The sequence below is a fragment of the Heliangelus exortis genome, chromosome 1, assembly GCF_036169615.1.
Source record: "Heliangelus exortis chromosome 1, bHelExo1.hap1, whole genome shotgun sequence".
Lineage (NCBI taxonomy): Eukaryota > Metazoa > Chordata > Aves > Apodiformes > Trochilidae > Heliangelus > Heliangelus exortis.
In genome coordinates, this window is record NC_092422.1 from 147,414,525 (window position 1) to 147,428,023 (window position 13,499).

Consider the following 13,499-nt stretch of genomic DNA (forward strand, 5'->3'; position numbering starts at 1 on the left):
GAATTGCAGTAACCAACAGGGTACTGCCTTCCAATCCACACCAATGGAAAGGTATAAACATGTTCCCAGTGCAGCTGCCTAGGAGTATGGCAAGCTTATTTCCATCCCAGTTATGGTGTGGTCACTTCCAGGGCTGTTGCTGTAACTCAGCTGAACACCAAGCGTTTATGACTTAAAATACCCTCAAAAAACCCAATCCAGCAAGTGTCTTCTGATGCAAAACCAGTCCCACACATTCCAACAGCCTGAGAGCCCTTGTAAATGTCAGCACAAACTTTGCAAGATTTAGAATGGATCTGTCCCAGGTCCTCAATAAAGCAAGGCAGGACCATCCTTCAAAGCAGGATAGTTGACTTCAAATGAAAACACCACAGAGCTCAAGGAACTCGAGAATTACCTGTATCTGATTCCCTACAGGAAAGACAGCAGCACTGCATAACCAATAAAAAGAGTTTATAGGCAGACAGCAGGCTGAGGAAAGAAAATTCTGATTTGTTTCTCAAGGAAATCAACATTTTCTGCTTGGGTATAAATGAAAATCAAGTCCTATTCCATACAGCTTGCTTATTTCTTTTTTACATATTTATTGTCAGAGTGGCTATAGATTCAGACAGCTTGATTACACCCACAGATGAAGGCGACTGCAAACAAGGTCTTTTATTGTCATACCATCAGGCTGAAATTCTGAATACTAAAATTCTACTTCAAGCTGGGCTCTTTTATTTGTTTTGGTTGAAAACTTCAGCTACAGCAGCCTAACAATTTCCTTAAAACCATTTATTAGAAAAAAAATTATTCTGCCTGTATTAAACATCTCAGCAATTTTTTCTCTGAAAAGCTCTAACATTCCCTGATTTTCAGTAGGACTTGAACTTTAGCCAAGCCATGCCCCTGCCAGGTTACCATGAAATCTACAAATCCCACTCTTTCAAAGGAGGAATGGAGATTTTCATCTCTACATCCTCAGAAAAGGCTTCTTTTCAGTTTTATTTGCTAGGTCCTTTGGAAATTCCATCAAACACTTCTACTGGGGGGTAAGCAGGTCTTCCCTGTAAATGAATCTCTCTAGCCTCAGATTTAAGCACCTGACCCAAAAGCATTGAAGCTGTCAGGGAACATTTCTAAGGCTTGGGCAGCCTGAAGGAAGAAGGTGACCATTCCAAAACTGTAAAATGGGAAGCACTGTCCCAGAAGGCAGCAGAAGTGAAAATCTTGCCAAAAAAGGCAATCTGGAAGTGAAAAGAGAGGAGGCTGGCAAGATTATGAGAGTAGTGATAGTAGAAGTTGGGAGTAGTTAGGAATTAAGGATGAATGCCAGCAGGAGGAAGCTAAGACTGAATCAGGGTTCATCTGGCCAGCAGATTGGAGACTAAGAACTAGTGGGAGAAGGCACAGAAAGGTGAAGAAAATTAAGGGCAATATCCAAGAACCAATGGAGACTAGCAGGGGTATGTGTGACAAGGAGCTGTAGTAGGAGAACCATCCAGGAGGAAGAAAGCCCAGAGACGAAAAACAAGAGCTAGAAGCAAGAGTGAAGAGAAAGATGTGATATAAGAGCAGAGAGAAGGAAGCCAGAATGACATCTAGAAAACTGGGCAAAGGAAAAGTTGGAAAGGGGTGGGGTGAATTGGGTCTTAGAAAAAGACAAGGATAAATAATCTGAGAGGAACAATTTGAGACCAACTAGATAAAGAGCCAGTGGCTGGTATGAAGAATGTATCAGACACATACAGACTGAAGAACAAGAAACAAAGGAGAATGTATACACTAATAAAGGTAAGTTTTTGTTCTCAATAAATCATACTCTTCCTGGAGTGAAACCACCACTTTTACCAACTCCTCTGCTACTATTTAAATATGTTTGTGGAGCTCACAGTCCAAGTATTCCACCTCCATGCAGCTCTTGCAATTTATTACTGCCACATTACTTAAAGGAGGGAAATCAGTTTGGAATGGTACACTCTGACAGATGGCCATATGACAATGTGATGTCTCATAACAAAATTAAAAGAAAATGAAGTAAGCATAGACTTGGAACTTGAACACAAAAAGCTACTCTAAAAAGCCTCAAAGGTTGCAAAGTCAAGACAAATGAGAGGAAAAGCCAAATGTAGGGTAGCTAGCCCACTTCTACATATTATATGGTACACATCATTTAATATGGACTAAACATTATTATTATTATTATAAATTAGCTTTTCTATAGGACACAGCCTTTTCCACGCATAACACAGAACTGCTCGAGAATCAGTCATAATTGTTCAGTAAATCTGTCATCTGGAGGATCCTACCGCATTTGCTGGAGTAGTTAATGAAGAAGGAATATCTGAAGAAAAAGGACAACAGCTTATTTTTGATACCTGTGTTTAGGACATTAAAAATATTACATATTGCACCTAGTAATGCAAGAATTAAAATTACCCCCCCCCAAAACCCTGGGAAAATACACTAAATTTTGGGTTTACGTGGTAATGAAATGAGGTGATCACAAATCATTACTAAACAAAGTATGAATGCAAATCTGATTCTTCTGTATCTCAGAAGTTCTGTAAATGAAAGGTTTATTCATGTTCATGAAACTCTTAAGCATAAGAGTTGAACATCATTGGAGTTCCCACAGTTCCACTTTCAGAACTGAGATGGAATCATATGCATTAAATACAGAACCAGTGAGGACTACATATGCTCATGAATGAGTACCCTTTCATCCTACAGACTTAGGTAGGGTCTTAAGTCTTTAATCAGGCAATTACTACCTTATAAGATACATTCACAGAGACCAGTATTAAACTTACATGGACACCCTTATTTCTGGCAATTTTTTGACTGTGTGATTTTTGCAGCCTGAATATTTAACACCTTACTGAATGCAAAATCAAGGACTCGCCATCTATGCTATGATATCAGCAGTATTTAACTGCAGTATTAATTTAATTAGACACATTTCTATTAGAACAGAATGCAGTGCTCCAATAGGGTGGAATTTCACTGTGAAAGCTGCAATGCAGTTATTCAGAAATGAGCATACCTACATCAAATAATGTAACATTAGAAAAACTGAGTAGAATAAGAGGTGAAATTAGTGGGCTGCTGTGGAAGTGGGCTAATAAACAGGAAACTTGCAATTATTTGCTAGTCAAGAGTTTTAATCTTGAATACTTGAAATCAGATTATGTTTGGGGATTTTTTTCACCCAAGAATACAGTTTGTCTCCATGAAAAGCTTTCACTATTTTATGCAAAATGCCAACAGGCTCATAGCTGTCGATAATTTAAAACTCACAGCAATTTGTGTAATTTGTTGTGACACAGCTTAAGTAACATTCCTTTCTACTCTCTCCTTCAGTCTCAAAAGGTGAGAAGCTTCAGAAAAGTGCACAATCCAAACCTTTTGCTCTAATTTCCAGACTTCTAACAGTAACATTTTTTCCTCCTGCAGTCTGCTGCCCTGTCTTCTATACAGCTTGTGTTCATATGAGGGGAAAGTTCACCTCTAAAGGTAAATACATGCAGAGAACTCGTTTTTTTCCTTTGATCACTGAATAAGGGTTTAACAACCAAACCATTAGCTTGTCCAGTAATGAAAACTGGACCTACTCAAAAGACTGGCTGAAATGCTTCTAAGGAGAGTTGTGCTGCAAGTGGTACTGATGAATTCTAAAAGCACTTTGCACTTGAAATCCTTGTTATGCCTATCCATAGAAGTGGCAGCCTGAAAGAGGAAATGCCTTTCAGGTCACTTGCATGCTTTTAATAAAGGGTTTCTATTTTCCACAATAAAAGACTGGACAGTTCTCACACTGCAGTTAAATTTCAGTCACTGTAGCATTTCCCCAACAGCAGGCTTGTTCTGCACTCTTAGGTAGATTCTTTTCCATTACAAGCTCCCTTTTGTCCCAAAGAATTATTGTATACTGTTTATCTGCTGCCTTTTCCCACCATTTATAGTGAAAAGTAACTTGGAAATATTTAGTGTCATAAGTTTTGACTAAACATGAAGTAGAGTTAGCATGTTCTTACCTGCATCGATGGCACATGGGTAATGGTATCGGAAGGAGCAGCCTTTGTTGTAGCAGCCTAAGGTGGCTCCTGGTTCCTGGCAATGGGAACATTTCTGAAAGGGAAACCAAGAAATGGTAATGAAGACTGAAATCATCTTTACAAATACCTGTATTTTCCTGAGAATTTTATCAACCACATTCCTGCACAGATTTCTCAAGTATGACCACGTTAGACTGCATCTTTCCACACCATACAAAGAAAGGCTTTTTGAATAGGTGACAACCTCAGTTCTTTCAAATAACAAATTTTTCAGCTGTGCTAGCCAGGCAAGACATATCAAATGCTCAAACCAACCATTGAGAAAGAACACTTCTCAAATCTATTTTGCTGGCCTGTGATTCAATACCTGACAATAACATCAGTGTTAAAATCAGAGGAAATAAACATTTTTAATCTACAGCAGCTATAAAATAAGAATTAGCATAACAAAGAATTACTAGGATGACATCATTTGTGTAAAAATAATTTGGTTACGTCAAATGTGGTTGCACATTATTACTAAAAGTCCAAGAGGATCAAGGCCAAGCTGAACATTTATTCACAAGTGATCAAAAAAGGTTTACTGGGAGCAGAAGATTGCATCAAGGGAAAATACATCACTTTCACAAAAATGGCACATCTCCAGAAAGGTGCCTGCAGTGCTATAATGATGCTCATACCTTTATTTTCAAAGTAGTAAGACTTGTCTGATGACCACATTCAATTTTCATTACTTAAATCCTATTATCTCAACTGTTCAGTGATGTATTTAACCATATTATCAGCCAGATGTGAATGCTGCAGAATGAAAGCCACTCACCTATTTGCTTCATCTGGAATGACTTAAGAAAGTAGGTCTACCATGCATCTCATTCAGACAGCAACTTTATTTCTTGAATGTAAGCAGTGAGTTAACTAATCTAATGGCCCGATGAAAACTCATTTCTGACATGTTGACATTTTTCCCTTCTAAAAAGACAACAAGGTACATCTGGCAGATACCACTGAAGGCTAAGATACTGCTCCTATTTAAAAATTAAAATGCAAATAAACTGACAGAAATATAAAGGATGGCCTGCAATAACTTTTGAGCTATCCTTAAGAAACACAGGAAGTTTGAAGACAACCAACACTACAATAAGACCTCGTATAGCTGGTACAATTCACTATGAGTTTAGGCTGTAAGAAGTTGCCTTTGTGAATGACTGTATACAGAGATGATGACATAATCTGAAAGCTCTTTTTCTATTAGAAAAGCTGGTGTCAAACTACATGTGCTCTATTAACACTACCAGCAAGCTACACCTGTACAGCCCAGAGAACAGATGTACTCAAACCAGCAATGCACCTGGCACTGAACAGAAGCCTGGTTTTTAAAGCATGGGGAGGCTCAAATGCCAACATGGCCACATCTCTTCACATCCCTGAGCAACATACACAGGGCAGTGGAGGTCTGCAGAATAGATGCCATCAAAGGTAACAGCCACAGCAAAGTTCCTTGCTCTGCATTCTAAACAAGGCTTTGCTTACAATATTTCAAAAACACAGAGAATACCTGACAGTCATTGCTCTTCCTACTATTCTGTGCCATGCAGCGATGACTGTACTTTGTATTTAAATGATTGAATGAGGATGAAAGCAAAACTAGCTCCAGCCATAAACCAGGTGGTCCCCTCCAAATCAAAGCAGATGCAACTAACAGAAAAGCTTGTGAGATGTCAGTTCTCATGACATCTACAACTGCTGTCTTGAATACTGCCTTCTCTTTTCACCTACGTCAAGGCATCCTGAGCCTGATCCATATTAAACTGTGTCTATCTTCTAAGCAGTGAATGTGTATCATGACAAACTACTGCAGTATTTATGATGTAAGAAGAGTGTCCCTGAGGCCTAGAAAGACACCCAAGCAACTTTTCAACTTTTTTTTTTTTTGCCTGTCAGAACACAAATGCTAGTTTCCAAAGATATTAAAAAAAAAAAATAAATTCTAAACCAATATTTAAATGTGCATCAAAACATATGGACCTTTAGCCAAACTGCAACATAAGTCACCCTCTCATGGGAGTACAACCAAGCTTCATGTAAAGATGTCTTTTCCTGGTTATGAAGTCAACCCTAGAAGAATATTATGTATTGGCAATAGTCCCAGATTCACCTATGCGAAGTATTTGCAAAGTGCAGCTTGAGGAGTTCTGAATCAAAGCTCATTACTTGTGTGCTTTATTCTCTCTTTTAGATGTGGCTGTCTGAGATTAATTATTCTAACAGGGCAGAATTCAAACTGAATATTCTTTGAAAACAGATATGAATTTCTAGGATTTTTTTTTTCCCCTCAGAGGCATCCTGTCCTCCCCACTTTATCTTGTCTTTGAAGTACCATCACACTGCTGCAACAGAAGAGGTCATTCTTCCCTGGAACACTATGTCCTGCACAGAGCAGTCAATAAGAGCATAAGAACTACAGCAGCAGAGATTAAACTGCAGCTGTGTAAAATATTTCTCACTATCAAAAGGCCACGTCTTAAGAGAGTGTCCTGTGCAATCCAACTGAGAACAAAAAGACTCCTAGCAAAAAAATTTTGATACCTTTACAAATGTTAATTGAGACTTCAAACTTAATATTTGCTGCATATAGCATGGTTCATTGCATAGTTCATCTTGCTATCCTGAAGCTGGTGCTAGTAACACAACAAGCATTTTGACAAATTTTACCTGTGCCTGTAGCTCAGCTGAGAATGGGTACAGACTACTTTCAACTCAGTTGTAGTTAGGGCTGATTAGATAGGAAAAGTGCCAGAGAATGAGCATCAAGCCCTAATTTCCCTTTTTTTCACCCTGCCAAACCAACTAGATTATTACCAAGGTTACCTGCAGCTACACCCACAACAGCCATTCCCCAGTGGGCTACAACACCACTGACTGCTCAAGGCAGAGATCATCTGCTGCTGCTGGCTCCCCTGCTGCTGAAAGAGTCTCCATTCTGGCAGATGCTTCTGCTTTTCACGTGCCACTGACAGTCTAATGGCCCCATTTCTTCTACCTCCTGGGACCCCCAACCATCTGCTTCTTTCAGGGAAAGGTTGGGGAACCACATACACAATAACTACTCTTTTATTTCAAGTTCTTCCTTCTTGACACACTGCACAGTGAAAAAAGCTGTGTGAACCCTACAAAGCTGTATGGTTCTACAACAACTTCAGTCTACCACTTCAACTTTGAAAGATTAATGTAATGCTATGCAGTTTCCAAATACAGGAAATCAAGGTATTTCTAGGAAGACAGAATAAAGTGATTAAAAAAAAAATTCTAGATGCTCTCAAGTCTTTTTTTTCTACACGACTGCTGTGCCACCTTAAAATATAAAATGCATAGTTCTCCCTGGTACGTTTTGTGGCTTTGGTCAGAACCCTTATCTTGTGTACCTGTGTTTCAAAACAACAACAACAAAAAAAAGAAAAGAAAATTTGTACACTACAACTAGAAAACATTGTAAAACCAAATGAAAATCACAGGACTTCATACAAGAAATGTGTGAATTGGTGTTAATGACCACTCTGGCCCCTGAACAAATTTTCACCCAAACTCCTGCAGCCATTCACCAGCAGATGGTAGCAGCCCGCTTGTCACTTGTAAAGGAATTATAGCATTCTTAGCCAGGGAAACAGCACTCAGGCTCTCATGGGAAGAGAAATTCCTTTTGCTCGGTAAGCAGCCTGCTTGACCTCCTCTGCTTGAAAGAGCTGAAGGCTGGTACTTGGAGTGTGCTCCCAATGGGAGGTGCCAATGGATAGTAATCATTGCCAGGCATCTAATCAAATCCTGGCTTAAATTAAAGAAGAAAAAAAAGGAGAGAGAGAAAAAAAAAAAAAAAAAAAAAAGAGGAAGGAAAAAAAAGACCGCACAGCAAAGATTGATTCAGAGGTCCTATCTCCACAATTCATCTCTGGCCACAAGGCACATATATCTCACTTAGAATAGGCTGGAGAGACTGAAAAGTGCCATTTAGAAGAGACACTCCATCCCTTGAACTAAATTATCAATAGTATTAAAGCCAGATACATTGTCTCTGCCTCTCCATGCTATTTGCAGCCCATTTCTTCCTCCCTACAGCTCATCGGTCTCTGTCTACCAAAATGAAGTAACACCCAACCTGGAAGTGTGAACAGTTGGGGGACAGCTACCTCAGCAGCAGCAGAGTGGCTGATTCATTCAAAATACTTACAAATCCACTGGCTATATTTATTTTTTATTTAAGTGGGGTTTTTTTCCTTGCAATTTGTATTCCTTCATTACTACCAAGAGTAAACTCCTCCGAGTGCCCACTACTCTACATTTAATAAACTGGGGTGTAGTTTTTGGGTATTTTTTTTTTTGTTTGGCTCAGGTCCACATAGGTCTTAGAATATAAACAAGTTCTGAGCTACCTACCTTCCCCCTCTCAACCAAACACAAGCTCTTTGGTTTGTGAAAAGAAGTGTCCCACCCTGCTCAAGTAAAACACACACTTTAACTTTCTCTTTGGCTCTCCACTGACTGAGATAATGCCCTTGCCTATGAGTATCAGGATCCCACCATGGACAAGGTTTTGCTGGTGAGAGGACAGGAGCCGCAGGATTCGCCCTTCCAACATATTCTGGGCAGCAGCAGGAACAGTTGCTTTGAAGAAGAAATTAATTGCTTCTGCCTAACACTAATTCTTCCACTATGTTTCTTACAGGAGAATTACCAAAACAGCTGGAGTGAGGACATTCACAACTGATGCAACTCTCTGGTATTTTCCACTGTCTATATCTTTTCTTGCTCAGCAGTTGCTTCTTTCAGTTTGGTCACCTGCACCCAATGCTAAGGCCTCATTTGAACTTCCTCTTTTCCAAGCATCAGTTTTTTCTTTTGCTCTGTTTTCTTCCCTTTTTCTTCGCCTTGCTTTCTAGGTATCTTTTTGGTTTTGCCCTTCCTGCATACCAATGTCAAGAACACAAACAGAAAAAGATGGAAAGCAACAACTAAAAGTTACTAAAAAGAAAGCAAAAAATGAAATATATGTGTCATTAATTATACAGGTTACAGGCATTTTACATACTCTCTCTTTTGTCTGTTTAAATTACAAGCTTTTAGGAAAATAATTGCTTCTGTATAATTGCACTGCACAAATGCAGATGTAAGATAATGAGGATTTCAGAGTCAGCTGCAATATTAGGAAGGAGGGCCTTCTGACTATTTCTGATTAAGCAGTTGGCAGGCTAGGCAGAGGCTCAGATTTAATATCCAGGCAAAAGGGCAACAAAAGCAGCAGGCAGTTGCATTGTCTTTCCTGGAAAGTGGGATGAAGAGAAACAACTTACTCCAACATGCTATGAGGAAAGCTAAAAAACATCTTTGTACTATTTGCTATAGGAAAAAGGAGTAAGTGATTTTGTAAGACCACTCAAAAAGGGACTGAAATAAAGAAGAGGGCAGACATTTTTAGGAAATACAGGAAATAAGCACAATGTGTGAAAAATTCACCTATGTGACTGGGGCTAGAGATAATAACCAGTACTGAAGGGATACAGCATTATTAGCTTCCATTTCTTGTCAAACAATTTAAGTTGTTCCAAGACCAGGCAGGGAATATCAGAAAAATGAACCTTACAATTAAGATAAAATTCATATAAACTTGCATTAACAAAAGGCATCTCTTGCTGCTGCTGATATACTGTTGTAACAAGCAAAATCAAGTAACAAAGGAAAACAGTCACTGAAGTAAAATTCAAAAATAAAGGAAAAATTCAGATGCCAAGATTTCAGCAAACAAATCAAATTATCTGTAAAATGCTATACTAGTAATGCTGCATTAGGAAACAGTAAAAAGTCAGAACTGCAGTGCTGCACAGGCTGCTGAAGCACAAAGGAAAGCTGCAGCGCAAAATGGATGGCATGGGGAAAAAAAAAAGAGAAAAAATACAAGAACTGAAAAACATCTTTAAAAAGATAAATCCTATTCAGCACACACACAGCTGATTAAAATACACCAGAGGCACCTGAAATGAAGAACATAGCATTCTACATACCTTAACTCAGAGGAAAAAGAGAAAGTAACAAGAACTGAAATAAATTATTATTTTTTACAAGGAATGGTTTGCTGGCAAAAATTTCTGAGTTCCTGTTGCAGACACTTGAGCTATTTAACAGACACTCTCAGAAAGAGGGGTAAACAAAAAGGTGTGAAAACTTAGAAGTCTACAAAATTGTCTGAGGTAGTCAGATCTCAAATTGATGGTAAAGATCTGCAGAAAGATCTTACAATCTCTCATCTCAAAATGAGAGATGAAAATTAATGTTAAGTACAAAGAGAAACACACAGAAAAAACATTTTCACCTATGCATACACATGATGACAGACTCTAAATTAGCATTTACTACTCATGGAAAGGTACTAGTAGACATCCAGGGCAGAAATGTCATGCAGTTCCTGAAACTGAAAACCAATCCAGTACCACGACCACCAAAATAGCCAGAACACAAGAAATTATAGGAAACAGATAAGGAAATCTTTGTTCTGTCTATGTATCACTCCTGCAGTAACCCAACATCTTGAATATTGTGTGTGGTTCTGGTCACCCTACCAATAAAGGACTACAATAGATCAGGAAAAAAAAAATAAAATAAGCACACAAACCACAGAGATAACTAGGAACATAAATAGCTTCCATATGAGAAAAGACTGTCTTTTGGAAAAGAGGTAACTGAAAGGGAATTGAGATCTAAAAGAATCAAAAAAGGTGTGCATTAGGGAATGATTTCCAAGAAGGAAGAGCAAACAACACATTTAAAATTAAATACTTTTTTTTCCCCACAACAAATAATTAAACTATAAAAACCATTACCAAAGACTGTTGCAGAAAGATAAGTGAGCTCAAAACCAGATTAGACAAATTCATCAAGGTAAGGATGCCACTGCCTGTTAAACACAGTTATGAAAAAGACACTAAGGCAGTGACTGCTGAAAAGAGGGAAAAAATATGCAAGCAGCACTCTTTATAGGACAGGTTTACTACACATCTCCAAGATAGCTGCTCCTGGCTGCTTCTGGAGATAGGACAGCACAGCAAAATGTACTTGTGCACCAGCCTGGAATGGCAGCTCTTCTGCAAACCAAGGGATAGTACAATTCCACAATGAACAAAAAAATAAAAAAATTATTCCCGTGATTATTAAAGAGAATGTAGGCACCCAGAAATTATACTGTCAGGTTACAAGCTTTTAAGACTCTTAAGTCTTGCCTTCATAGCAGGAAGGTTGAGCTAAACTGTAACACTATACAAAAGGTTGAAATTTGATCTAAGCGATAAATTCATGTTCCCTGCTCCAGACAAGCCTGAGTGTTTCATTCACTCGGTGGAGTGATCAAAGGCTGAAATACTCATGAACACACTCTAGGAGAAGAGACTGGTGAAAAGCTGAGAAAGCCATGGTGGAGGAGGAGGAACCCTCCCCGCCTCTCAGACAATGGTAGGAGGGAAAAAACTCAAATGAAATCAGGACCAAGCGAAACCGAACCAGAAGAGGGGTTAAACTGTCAGTCAACGAAAAACGATTTTGCAAAATTTCCAAAAATATTAACTTTAAATGGCAATGAAAAGGTGTATTTAAATTTCAGATTAAGCAGGTTAAGTACACCCCTCTGTAGCCATTTCATATTTAAGAGTAATATTAAAACAATACATAGACTACTAATTCCAAGAAGACTGCAAATGTATTAATTTTCTTTCAAGACAAAGAGCCACCCGGAATGAGAGACACATTCCAGAAAACCACGTGTAAGCATAGATTTGAATTTGCTAGAGTATGCAAGTCTAGCACTAAAAATTCTACAGTATATCTTGGCTATTAATTTGGGGAATTAAACGTGCAACAATAAATGCAATTTAGTTACAAAAAGGTCTGAAAGACAGAAGAAGAGAATATAAAGAGGAAAAACAAATTCAAATTTTCAAGCAATGATTATGTGTCAAGGACACAGAGTTGTGGGAATAGCATAGTCAGCAAGAGAGAACATTTACTCCAGTCAGATTTTCTGCCATTACTAGATTTCTTTCCTGACTATCTTTGGTACTGATTACAAGAAATACCCAAATACATGGTGAATTTCTATTTAGCACAAGGTCTACTGAATGCAGTACAAAACAAGCAGCACACAGCTGCCTTAAACCAAAGCAAAATAACCACCATAAAGGACAGGGTTTTTTATAAATTAAAAAATTATTTGAAGTTCTCCCCTGTAAAGTAATACCTTTGAATATTAATGACTGGAATGGCACAAAAAAGGAAAGCACTTCCATGAAGAAGAAAATAAAATCAAGTAAAGGAATTTGGCTTTAAGAGGCAAGCTGCAGGACAGAACCAGTTTTTCTCTAGTCAAAGAAAACAGGAGATGATGCTTAATATTTACTAAAAGACTCAAAGGAATAGAAAAGGTCTAGTTCATTAAAGACAAGATCCCTTTGTTATTAGCAGCAGTGAATGCAACAGAAACAAAACCTTTGTAAAGGCTTAAAAATAAGGGAATGCTTTTGAGCAAGGTAAACTCTGAATAGAGAAGACTTTGACACGATATTAAATACCTATGCAACCTGGCAGGAAAAAAGGTGCAGCACCCCTGCCAAAAACTCAAAGATTTGCAACACAGAAAGAAACCATTTGTCATTATTTGTAATAATCTGTGCAAGCCCTCATCATAAACAGAGCCTCACTGTGCAAGACACTTCAGTAATACAGAACAAAGCGTTGGTGGATGAAAAGGGATGAAAATAGGAATGGTGAGACTGAGCCAGCAGTGTTGGGCAGAGTCCATCACAGCAGCAGGCTAAGCATATTCAATTGTTCAGCACAAATCTCAGACGAGGAGGGCTTTGAAGAAACGCGTGGGAAAAACAAAGGTAAACGTGCAAAGTTTTGAAACTGAGGCACTTCATGTAGGAAATTACAAAATTAGCCAGGATTCACTGACTGGAAGTAGATCATTAAGTTACTGAAACCAAAATAATAAAAGGAAGCTGGATGAAGACAGATCAAATAATGACAAGGAGCTTATGGTTGAGGCATCAGAAAAGAGAAAGTTATAGTGAAAATGATAGTAAAAAAAAATATTTTTTGAGTAACAGTACTCAAAACTGACATTTACTCATTAATAAGAATACTAATTCTTACATTAATGTCTAACAAGCCCTCCCTACTGCACAGTCAAAATATATTCCACTGCATATAAGCATAGGTTAAAAAAGTACAATGCTTGTCCTACAGGAAAATGAAAAAAATATCCCTCTAGAAAGGGTAGCAAATAAAAATACTACTCAATACTGTTGAAGAGAGAACAATAAGAATATAGTGCCTGGAGCAGGCTGCTGAAGCAGTAGCTCATGGCAGAGCTATGATAATGAGTAGCAAAGTGTACCCAAGTGTTGCTGAGTTCACTGGTGG

General features: G+C 38.3%; 1 protein-coding gene across 7 annotated transcripts in view; it reads right to left on the reverse strand.

Moving 5' to 3' along the window:
* TCF20 (transcription factor 20) overlaps window positions 1-13,499 on the reverse strand; it is a 128,701-nt gene that overhangs the window by 11,291 nt on the left and 103,911 nt on the right. For all 7 annotated transcript variants that reach the window (XM_071732453.1, XM_071732468.1, XM_071732437.1 and 4 more), the window contains one exon: window positions 4,020-4,113. In XM_071732453.1, the coding sequence (XP_071588554.1) occupies window positions 4,020-4,113 (94 nt within the window). The remainder of the gene's footprint in view (window positions 1-4,019; window positions 4,114-13,499) is intronic.